The following is a 12,720-nucleotide window of genomic DNA, read 5'->3' as shown; positions in this document are numbered from 1 at the left end:
TCTAATGCTTCGCTCTTTTTATGAAGCATGTAGAGATACATATATCGTGAATAATCATCTATAAAGGAGATGAAGTATCTTTGACCATGTGAGTCCATGTCTGGACTACATATATCAGTATGTATGATCTCTAATATGTCAGAACTCCTATTGGCACCTTTCTTTGACTTGTTGGTCTACTTTCCCTTTATGCAATGCACACAAGTCTCAAAATCAGTAAAATCCAAAGTATTAAGTACTCCTTCATTTACCAATCTTTTAATTCTTTCTATGGAGATATAACCTAGTCTCCAGTGCCATAATTTAGAGGAATCTTCTTTAATAACACATCGTTTAGTACCGGTGTGAACATGCATTGAATCATAAGTGACATTGTTTTGTAAATTAATGCAGTAAAGACCATTAGACAAAATACCATTCCCAACATAATCAGATTTATAAAATAAACTGAAGGATTTTTCTAAAAAGTTAAAGGAATATCCAAAAGGTACAAGCCTTGAAACTAAAATCAAGTTTCTAGAAAAACTTGGAACATAAAAGGTCTTTTCTAATTCTAAAACAAAACCACTACTTAAAGTTAAATAACATGTTCCTATAGCTTCCACATGTGAGCCCATCTTGTTTCGTGATAAGATGCTTTTCTCACTTCACATTGGCTTCCTTAGGTTTTTCAAACCCTGCAAGGAATTCGAAATGTGAATTGTTGATCCAGAATCAACCCACCATGTGTTAATATTAACATTAACCATATTAGATTCATAACAAACAAACGAGATTAAATTACCTTTGTCCGCAAGCCATTTCTGAAATTTGGCGCATTCCTTCTTCATGTGTCCCTTCTTTTTAGAGAAGAAACACTTGGAATCCTTCTTGATATCAGCTTGGGGAGGTACTTTACCTTTCCTTTTCCGATTGGCTTGAGATTTGCCCTTTCCATGTGTTGCCAACATTACACTTTCTCCTAGTTCCATCACCAATCTCTCTTCCTCTTGAACACACATGGTCATAAGTTCATTTATTGACCATTTATCCTTATGTGTGTTGTATGAGATTTTGAAAGGTCCGTATTGGTGTGGAAGGGTGTTCAAGATGTAGTGCACCAGGAAGGACTCTGATATTTCAACCTCGAGTTTCTTCAATTGAGCCACAGTGTCCTTCATCTGCATGATGTGCTCGCGCACACCTTTCACACTAGTGAGCATTAGGGATGAGAACTTCATGATTAGGGTGCTTGCTATTGCCTTGTCTGAAGTGACAAATTGATCATCAATGGCCTTCAACAAATCTCGGACCTTTTCATGCTGATCAACGGAACCACGAATACCAGCTGAAATTTTAGTCTTAATGAACATCATTCTTAGACGATTGGATCGCTCCCATCGTTCATAAAGCGTGATTTCCGCTGCAGTGCTGGTATTAGTGAGTGCCAGTGGTTCATCTTTCCTAATAGCATAGTCTATGTCCATCCACCCCAAATGAAGGAGAACCCTCTCCTTCCAAACCTTATAGTTATCTCCCTTAAGTTCAGGGATATCACAACGAATTTAAGAGAAATCTATAGGTTGTACAACTGCATCAAAATTAAAAAATCACATGCTTATGTTAAAATTAAAGCTTAAATAAAATTTCATATTTTACCAATGTAAATCATGCTCAAAATTGAATCTAATGACATAAAAATTGCCTATGGGCTAAATTTTCAATTCAAGCAGATTCAATTATTCAATTATTCATAGTTTTGAACTTTATGATAAAACTATTAATTCATAACTCCTTTGGGTAAGTTATGAAATTTTATCCTAATTAATTACATAAATATAATAAAAATTCCTATGGGTTAAAATTTATTATATTTAGTATAATTAATTACAATTAATGTCTAAATAATCTTTATGTGATCCTAATCTATCATAATATATAATATTATTTAATTAGAGATGTTGTGGCTATTCTCTAATCAATTAAAATTATATGGATCACTAGACATTATTTCTTATAAATTGCATAAACAAAAATATACACAGTACTTCACATTTCATGCTACGTGAAATGGCATATACACAGTTTAATATGAAGCATTTAAAAAATATGGAAAGCGGAAACAATTACCACAACAAAACACTTATAAATTTACTTATAAAATTATAAACATTTTTTTTTTTAACCAGAGTAAAAAAAAAAAAAAAAAAAAAATGTTTGGTAAAAAGAATAAGTCAAAATGACATTTTAAATAAACTCCATATGACTCCGCACTAATATACCCAGAACTATAAGAGAACTATAAATGACAGAGTATGAGTAAAAACTGCGATAAATATCAATATTACTCCAAATGATGTCAATAATTCCTCACAAGATAAAATAAAATTAAAACACTGTTTTAAATTTGCACACATCAAGGCAGAGATAAATTAAGGCTCCGATACCAAATGTTAGCAAAATAGGGATTCTTAATATACGGAATTAAATACTTTAAAGTTTAAAAAAGAATCAAAAAATGAAACTTTAATGCCCAAGATAAATACCTCCGGCCATTGATGCACTCTGTCACTATTTCTCCAATTCTTAACAAAGAATGTAGCCCTCTTGACTAATTAAAAACCTGCTTCAGATCTCAACAAGTATGCTTGAGATCGAACAACCTTTCTGTGCACAAGTTCTGGTTAAACATTCATAAATTTTGCTGAGTGAATGAATTTTGAAGATTAATTCATCCTCGCTGGAACGTTGTGTATTTGCAAAGTCTTGATTTCTCCAACAAAAGCTTACAGTTTAGTGATTAGGATCTTTCATCAGATAATAAGAATCTAACAGCCCCTAACAAATAACAATCATTTATGCCATCGTTCATAAGTTTATGTAAACAGTACAGGAAATCGTTTCAGCTAAAGGGTAATCCTAGTCTCTACACTGTACATTATTTAGGAATGAGTAGTGTATAAAAGCTCATGGGAAGAGCACATGACAGCGTACGCACAATGCCACTCGCGTACAGTTTCTCTTCACATAACAATCACCAAAGTTGTGCACAGTGGAGACATAACAACCTCATGCAATCAGAAAATAAAGAACATAGATAATCTCGAAGACACTTCCAAACTCTACTCTCCCAATTTGATGGTGTAAAACTGAAGGGGATTGAGATGCAAGCTTGGGGACCAAACAGAAACATATATAGCCAAGCTTCCATCAAGCTTCTGTTGGCTATGTGTCAGGTGTTCCACAGATCATAGTAGAGAACTCCAGATGGAGTAATGGACCACTTCAGAAGCTCCCAACAAGAAATTAATTAACTGTAGTTGATTTCCATAATTTAAGGAAATTACTGCAGTTGGTTTCCAGAAATTAAGGAAATTACTGCAGTTTACTTCCGTAATTGTAGGCAGTAGTTGGGAAAAACTTAATGGAGCTTAACACGTACATTCCACAGAAGCCATGAACTCTGCATTGATCAGGGACCGCCATCCAAACAATGGTCCATGTACCTTTCTCTTCCACCAAACTGTATAGCCTCAGGTTTCCATCAATGTCCAGAGTTAATCTTCTCTTGGGGCCTTCTCCATAATCTGATGCCGCAATGTTAAACCCGTCGTTTGACCTGAAATTACCGGAGGCATTCAACATAGCTTGGACATATAATGTGTTTTGCCTGCCAGAAGGCCCGTAGTTGTCCTTCAATCCTGATTCGTCGTCGTAAATGAGTCGAAGAATGTTGTAGCTATCAAAGTAGAGACGATAGTAGCCTCGTTTAAACGTGCCCCTTCCCAATCTGGATATTAACTGCATATTATTCCCGAGGGGCTGGAGTGGAAGAAGAGTATCAGTTGGATACTGGAAGCTTTCCCACACATGATCTGGAAGTTCGTCACATCAACCATACTACATATTATTTCCTCCAGCTGAGCTTTAGTCACATGAACCATACTCCCAAAGGAAATGTATAGAACCGAACGATTAGGCTTTGCATCCAGCCACTCGGAACAGTCACATTCTGTCCAAATGCTTGTTTCAACTCTCATGTCCTTGGAATGTTCATCGTTCAAAAAACCGGAGGGAAGCAACGGACCAACATGCAGTACCGGAGGGTTCATATTCACTTCCTTTCTTTCGAGATTGTCAAATAATTGCCAAGAACCCAATCTGCTTCGCAACATACCCGAAAGGACCTATGCATCCCATCAAGAATGGACTGTGACTCGGGGTCCGACTCAAGTATGAAGGACGAGAATAAAATCAATCAAAATGTTGCCCTCGTCAGCTGCAAGTAAATCGCACTGACGATAACTAAAATCTAAAATAAGATTAAACAAGATGCCTACTAATGAAGACCTACGCAAATATATCTGCAAGCTTCTGTAAGCAAGATTTCAAACAAAAAAACTATTTAAAGCACCCAAGAACCTTACCGGTTCCTTCATAAAGATTGCAACGAAGATCCTCCAACAGATGTGCGTGATAGTGAATCGATTAAAGAAAGGCAGGATGTGGCGAAAATGAAATCCAAGGAATACCTAATTTCATCGTGACTTCAAATGATCAGGAAAGTCCACTATCAGCTATTGTCGGCCCTGTCTTGTTGAAATTTTGAAGGAGTCGTTCCAACTCTCCTGCCATATTACTTACAGAGTGCATAAAATCGATCAATTTGGCTAACCAACCGAAATCCAGAGGTAATCCATCAGAGACTTGAACAGAGTGAATATCAAGACCAACATTAAGCACTTCGTTCTCAATAGGATCGTCTTGTTCAACATTGTGATTATTATCATTAGTGATCTGCTAGTGCCTGTGGTGTGTGTTAACGAACGTGACTGTAACACCTTTGGAAGCAAGTTTCTTCGCGAAGTGCATCACGGGAGTTATGTGACCTTGCAAGGATTGCGGATTGCGAGCCATTGGATTGTTCGATTGTGAGCTTCAACGTTCCTCGGCTACGGAAATAGGATCTGTCTAAGATTTCTCCCAGTGGCAATCTAATCAGAGTTTTTGAATAACAGGGCCAGGTTCAATGCACAGCAGAACTCGGAGGTGAAAAGAAGGCAATACAACCAATATTTGGAAAAAGCAGTCAAAGTGCAGTGCATGCTTGCCAGATGCGATGTGCGAGACAACTGGCAGCGAAAAAACAGTAAAAATATCTTCAACAGTGACATAAAAGAATGGGAAAAAGCAGTAAGCCAACTCATCCGATATTTGGAAAAAGCAGTCACACATCAAATCAATGGTTGAAAGTGTCTCACATGATCCAACGGAGCAGGGTAAAACTGTTGACGATTGTTGATGCATAGGAAGGCCTATTGGCCTAATTATAATAATCTTATAATTTCATTTTCTCCGTACTTAATAATTTATGATTTCATGCGAGTGTAATATGTAATTTTCTTAATAATAATAATAATAATGATTGTGGTGGTTAAAAATATGTTATAAAGGGTAAATGAACTGGAGTATGTATATTTTTGTACTGGTTACTTATCTCATAAACAAAGGAACTCATATATGTCTGATCTCACCCACATCGAAATCTTATACACTAAATTGATATTTATTGTGATAAAAATTTTAAAATAATAATAATATTATTATAATTATTATAAATATTAATCAAAATTATAAATATATATAAGTAATTAAAATTTTTATAAAATATTAATTTATGTGTTATTATTGAAAGAGAATTAATAATTTTAAGAACAAAAAATATCATTTATTTATAAATTGGTGATAATGAATATAATTTACTATAACTCACATTATTTAATAATTAAGTATGTTAACTATGATTAATAATGTGTATATTTTTATGATATATTATCATATTATACTCAGAAATTTATTTATTTTTTCTTTGGATAAATTTATCATATGTTTAGTAGTCAAAGTGTGTTGATTTTGCATTATTTTGTCGTGTTTCTGAATTAAAATTAAAATTAAAGAAAATTATTTAATATTACTATTTTTGAGTAAATTCAAAAACAATTTTCTAATTTTCTAAAACTATTATTTATAATTTTTTATTAGATTAAAAAAATATATTTTTGGTATTTGTGTGTCCCTCACCATTCATTTAAAAAAAAGCTAATTTTTTGAATATTCATTCCGTACAGTTCATTAGCAAGAAAGAAAGAAGTTTAACGAATCTCTAATTAGTGTATTATGTTTCATCAAACAAAACTTCCTTGTACATAACTTTCCTTATTCAAAATCTTTGACATTATTTTTTATTTAACATTATGGCGTAGATTAGCTATAATTTTAAGACTTCCTCAGAAATCCTTTTATTTTAACGTAATAGTCATTTTGACCTCCCATGTGAACCATCACACAATTTTTAAGGCTTCCTCATAAATCCTTTTATTTTAATGTAATAGTCATTTTGACCTCCCATGTGAACCATCACACAATTAATAATAAAAGCATTTGCATTATTCTAATGATAACTTTTAGTGCTTGTTTCAACTTATGACCTATGTACTTGGCCATGAAAAATAATTAAAGGCAAATACATAGGATAATATTTTTAAGGTAACCTTTTATACTCAGGTATGCTTATCAGTGCGAACATAGTGCTCATGTAAACTGGCTTGGCAATTTCTCCTTGTTTGTACTTAATAGCTTCCCCCGTTATTAATCCCTGCCTCTGGCACAACAGGGACTTTTGACTGCCTATTAATTCATCAGTTGACCCATTTTTTTTGGGTTCTTGTTTTTAACCAAATTTTTTTGCTGACAATTTGGCTACCAAAATTTTTTGCAAAGTTTTCAAATTGACCTCTTATTCGAAACTTCATGTTTCCCGAGGTAACTTTAGATATACAAAGAGCTTTTATCTCAAGTTCATTTCCTAAATGCAAAGCCTTCTTTGTCTATTTAGTTATATCCAAAGTAACTTTTGCTTCCTATATGCTGCCACTACCATTTTCTTTACCATTTCCTTGGATGCCACCTGTTCTTCTTACAAGCTTACAAGCTTACACTTGTCACTGCTAGCTGCCAGGATTGTTTACAGCTACCAGCTTCAACATATTCTGGAACGAGTTTTGCGCAAAGATGAGGCCGCGCCTGTAACTGGAAATGTTGAGAAACATTCCATTGTTGTGGTTTTAGCGACTGCAGCCGTTACAGAAGCTGCAGTTGCATCTGCTCAAACTGCTGCTCAAGTTGTCTTTCTGACCCCACCTTCGAACCAGCGGGAAGTAAATGCAAGAGAACTTTGGAAAGTAAATCCGAGAGAACTTTGGGCGGCGACCAAGATACAGATGGCGTTCAGAGGATATCTGGTTAGGAAATTTCAGTGGTTGAATTTTGATTTCGAAAAATGAATACTTGCTCCCATTTCTGGAGTGCAAGATTATTTCCTCTGTAAAAGCTTTCAAGGAGTTTTACAAGAATATCATCAATCTCTTAATTAACATATTGGTTAATTTCAAGAATGTTTAAAGATTCATCCAAATTCATAATTTTGGTTGAGATTTTTCCTGTACCTAGTTTTTGTTGCAGGGCACGCATTTCTGGTATTGTAGTAGTTCCAGCGATAGGCTTTGATGGTCTTCGATTATCAATCCCCTGTTTTAGTGTTTCTCTTCCAAGCACAACGTTCATTTTTTTTGTTTCGTGCAAACCTTTTCCTTTTACATTTTCCCTTCCTTGCCCACAATCTTCTTTTAAGAAAAATTTTGATTTTAGATCCATGTTGACAAATTGCACACTACAGTCCAACTCCTTTATTCTATGGGCATATTCTTCTGAATCCTTTTTTGTTCGTTTAAATCACTCAATAATAAGCGATTTTGCTCCTCAGTCTCTGAGATCTTATTTTGTAAATCAATAATAGTTCTCTCATTCTTCCTTGTTGATGCCCTGTAGGAATCAAGATCCTTTTTCACAGAATCCAAGGTTGTTTCCAATTCACTTATTTTTCTCCCTAGTCTTAGCTGTTGTTCTTTTGAAACAAACAGAATCCAAGGTTATTTCCAATTCACTTATTTTTCTCCCCAATGTTAGATGTTGTTCTTCTAAAACAAACATTCTCTTGTCCATTTCACTCTGTAAAGAGTTTTTTTCTTCGTCAAGGAGCATTTTCGCAATTGCAAGTGATGAAATTTGATCTTCCAGTTTTTCATTTTTTGCTCGCCATTGAAGTAGAACCCTTTCATTCTGAGCAAACATCTACTCTCTCTTCTTTCTTTCTACTACAATTTGTGATTGAAGCTTATCCTTTTCCAAGTCCCAACTATTTCTCATTACCAGAATTTCTGCGGATATTGCATAAAGTTCTAGAGTCAATTTGTAAACACTAGCTTCAAGATTATTTTTATTAGAAACCAGTGCTCTGTGGCAGTCTTCTTTCTTAGAAATCACCTTTTCCATTCTTTCCTCAGCTTCCTTTATTTCTTCTGAAACTTTATCAATGGCAGCAGTATTCCCCATTTTCTTTGCAAGATGCTCAGTAAATTCCTTTTCAATTATTTCGTTAAAATTGTCTTTGACTCCTGCTACTAATTCGTCATCTGCATGCAGATTACTCACGTTGAGTATGGGAAGTTGTTTTGATCGCAGATTTAAGAATATTCACAAACAGCTAGTGGCTTCACATGATCCCTTGATATCTTGAATAACTAGCTCAAGCGACTTCTATAAGACAAATAGTGATACATATATACTCACCCCAGATACTGTTGAAGTTCCGACTTCAGTAGCCTCCATAAACATCTGTTTCATCAAACAAAGATAAGCTATATAGTACTTTCAAAGATTGGAAAAACAAGAAGAACATAATTCATGAAACATAGAAGACATATCAGTAAACATCGCATTTGTTACCTGAAGAACAAATACAATGATTGCAAAATATAGGACAAACCACCTACTTGTAGAAGCCATGGAAGTTGCTAATACTCAGGTAGGGTATATACATAAGTGAAGAACTCAGATGTCCTGATTCAACAATGAAGATGGAGGTAGGTTGAGTCACCCATCAAGGTTCATTTCTACGAGAGACAGAGCTTTTAAAAAGACACTTGTGACACATGCAAAAAAAATGTATAATACAAACATATATTTCCTCTTTCTCTTTTGCATGTCCAACGTGTCTACCTCCTAGCTAACCAAAGTTTGACTTGGAAGTTCAAAGAGAGTTTAGCAATCATGTGAGCTATTATGGCTGTGCAGTAAACATTGTGAGATTTTCTGCCACAAGTACCAGATGGGTCTATATTTTGAACACTATTGAAATTTAACAGTTGAATAAGCTTTAACTGTTTATGATTGTTTTCTTGTGTTTATTTCTGAAGTTCGTATTTTTTTCCTACAGAGATCTACAGAAATATATTTTTTAGGTGGATGTTGTAGGAAAGAAATATTAATGCACTAGTATGGGGAAGAAAGGGGGGTCATGATTCACAGTCGTGAAAAGGGCTTTTAGATCACATGCTAGGGATTCTAAATCCAGCGATTCAAAGAAATCTAATTTTTCCTCCAAAGTTAAAGGCGAAGAACTTGATGCAGGCAAAGAAGAAAAGGTAGGCAAAGAAGAAAAGGTAGGTACTGAGAGCTTTTGCTCCTGCCTTGAGACCTGGTTTCATTTGAGGGCTCTCATTTTTTGAAGAAAATACTTTATCAAATGCTAATGATCTTTTTGTGTCCAGAAAAAAAAGCCCCAAAAGAGAAACGTAAATGGGCTTCTGGGAAACCTTCACACCATGATCGCCATGAAAAGGCACCTTCAGATGTTAATGATTTTCATCCGAAGGAAAAGACTACCAGTCGCCAAGATGAGGTCACACCTGTAACTAGAAATGTTGAGAAACATGCCATTGTTGTGGCTGTAGTGACCGCAGCCATTGCAGAAGCTGCAGTTGCATCTGCTCAAGCTGCTACTCAAGTTGTTCGTCTGACCCGACCTTCGAACCAATGGGAAGTAAATGCAAGAGAACTTTGGGAAGTAAATCCAAGCGAACTTTGGGCGGCGACCAAGATACAGACAACGTTCAGAGGATATCTAGTTAGGAAATTTGAGTGGTTGAACTGGTGCTCTATTTATTTCATTCCAATTTCCATGCACGCTACCTGTTACCTATTTACCTGAATAGTTACGGAGAAATAGCATAGAGCACCTTGGGCATTGAGTTTTCATAGTGCACATCGGGCATTGGGTTGTCACAAGGAGGGACAAGTAGTAAGGTTGTGGGTCCGCAGGGGTAGACAAGTGGTAAAATCATCGGCCCAAAATTTTTTGTATTTAATTCAATTGTCAAATTTTTTTGTACGTGACAATTTCTGCATGTAGTACAGGTGTCTTATAGGTGTTTTCTACAAGAGGTCTAAGAGAACGCTCTACTCCACTTGTTGCAAGAGGTCTAAGAGAACATACCAGAATATAGAGATGTGCCATATACCAGAATATTAAAAGATATGAATTCTAACAATATACTAGAATACGAAGATCTGTCATATCGTAAGAGATTCTACATATGTAATATTGTAACAGATTTTACTTTCAGGTTGAGAAAATATATTTATTAAATGTTAAACCCTGTCTAACGTATCATTCCTAAAAGACGGTTCCGATCCATCCCAAGTAAGGAGAAGACATGGGATTTGCATGTAACGAGATGAAATATCAAGCGCGACCTGCTGTCTTTTCTTTTCATTGCTTCTGCTTCTCCCTCGCGGTACCCATTGTAAGGACCTGCGGCTCTTACTGCGACCAAAGTGCAACGAGTTGGTTCAACCATCGAGTGCACCAGTTAGCAACACGACAGAGCAAACACTTGGAGCGCGTGTGTACAAGTGAGGAGCGAGTCATATATATACGGTGAACAAAGCATGGGCGTTCACTTGGTAAAATCGATGATGGAGAATTATGTTTGGGGTGTTGGTTGAAGGGCCGACCAACTGCAAAGTTAATGAAGGTGTCGGTTTGAAGTTAAACGAAGGTCGGCCGGGAGGTGGCATGACCACTCCATGGAGGCGTATAAGTTAGGAAAGCGTGGAGGCTCATTTGGCATCAACGAACTTCGCTCATCATCCAAGCAAAGGAGAAGTGCGTAGAAAAAGTGAAGTTGCAACAATAGAAGAGAAGGCGTAGAACGGTGATGCACCCACTCTTGGGCAAGGCCACACGAAGGAGAAACACATTGTCTCGATTTTGGGGTGAGGGCGCGAGTAGGAGTACCCGCCGATTGCTAAACAGTGGAGACTTGGTGGAGTTGACCACCGGTGTGAAGTTGGTGAATGGTGGAACGTTGGTGAAGCCGGGTGAACGGTGGAACGTTGGTGAAGCCGGTTGTAAGAAGAGGGTGTCTTGGTGACTTGGTGGAGTCACCCACCCATTGTGCAGAAGAACAAGGTTCGGTTGTGAAGTGCGGAAAGGCAGCTTGTGTGATGGCATGCCCGCCCGACTTGGGCAAGGAAATCTTGGCTATCACACGGAGGTGTGATGATGATGTAAAATTGGCTAAGTATGAAACTTGGTGTTTCCAAGTATACTTGTAAAGCTTTGTAATATTGAAAGATTGTATAATATATTATTCGGGCAGACTCATTGTTCAGGGAGTTGCCCCTCCCTTTATACTGTGCAATTGTGTTCTCTTGTATAATTGTTGTTGATAATGAATGTGTATGGGTGTTCATTGGTATAAAGGAAACATTAATAATACTTGGTTTCGAAACACAAACTAAGTAGGATAAGTGGTTAGGCATAGTCCATGAACATAAGTATTGGTGAAAAGAAAGTGTTTGGTGGTGCCGCACCTCGCCAAGAGCGGTTGAAAGACTACCGCCCGCCTGGGAGCGTGACAGTTGGTATCAGAGCTCAGTTGGAGCCAGTGATTGAAGCTGATTTAGGGTTGAAGAAGCTTGATAGTTGGTGACAGGTACTTGCAGGTGAAGGAAGCTGGTTTCACATACAAGTGGAACAAGAGTTGGTTCATGTTTTGCAGGGAACCTGGACAACGTTGAAAGGCAAAGATGGTGGATGAACCTACGATATGTGAGTCTAGCCATAATGCAGGTGAAGTCTTTCGGTACAAAGTGTTGGAATAGATGGGTTGATGGAGTTCTAACTAGGTTTTGATGAAGGTTGAGAACATGAAGATTCAAGAAGGTTGTTCGGACCTAAGGAGGGAACTTGAAGAACTCAAAAGCCAATGTGGAAGTACGATAGATGGTGAACTCAAGGAACTTGATGAGGGGATTCGACAAAGTGGTCTTGGTATTCAAGAGCTCTTGGATGAAAGAGCCCAGTTAAGGAAGAAAAGTGCCATGGTGGAAGCCGAAATCAAGCAAATTGAGGAGGAGATAGAGAAGAAGCTTCTTGGTAAGAAGGTTGTTGTAATTGAGCAGGAAGAGCTCAACTATATTGACAGGCTGAGAACTCATTACCGTTACAATCCAGAGGATGTTTAGAAGCTTAGTTCTATGGAAGTAGTCAATAGGTACTTGGTTGGTGCACTTGAGCAGAATGCAATGGTGGACAACCTTGAAGGGAATCAAGCTAAACCAAGATCGGGTTGCTTAGAGGAGCCAAGCAAGGAAGTGAAGTACCTTAGGAGGAATGTCAAGTTGGAGCACAAGAAAATTGACACTTCTGAGGTTGAATTCTTAAAGAAGATTGCTGATGTGAGACACAAGATAAAGCCGACAGAAGGAGGTGATGCCTTGAAGCTGAGTTTTGTGTAGGTGACCGTGAAAGGCAAGAGATTTGCAGCTTTGGTGGAT

General features: G+C 36.9%; 1 protein-coding gene across 1 annotated transcript; it reads right to left on the bottom strand.

Moving 5' to 3' along the window:
• Positions 1-3,354: 3,354 nt before the first annotated feature.
• Positions 3,355-3,786, bottom strand: LOC149217848 (putative receptor protein kinase ZmPK1). Its single transcript, XM_089390380.1, has one exon. It carries the CDS (start codon positions 3,784-3,786, stop codon positions 3,355-3,357), a length of 432 nt encoding a protein of 143 aa, XP_089246506.1.
• Between the last annotated feature and the right edge of the window lie 8,934 nt (positions 3,787-12,720).

The sequence above is a fragment of the Pinus tabuliformis genome, chromosome 1_1, assembly GCF_031772625.1.
Source record: "Pinus tabuliformis cultivar Carrire ecotype Pingquan chromosome 1_1, CPIR1, whole genome shotgun sequence".
Lineage (NCBI taxonomy): Eukaryota > Viridiplantae > Streptophyta > Pinopsida > Pinales > Pinaceae > Pinus > Pinus tabuliformis.
This window is presented reverse-complemented; position numbering and strand designations above follow the sequence as displayed.

Bases quoted from the DNA above. Each gene is read 5' to 3' on its own strand.
- LOC149217848 (XM_089390380.1), bottom strand. From the start codon at position 3,786: ATGCAGTTAATATCCAGATTGGGAAGGGGCACGTTTAAACGAGGCTAC.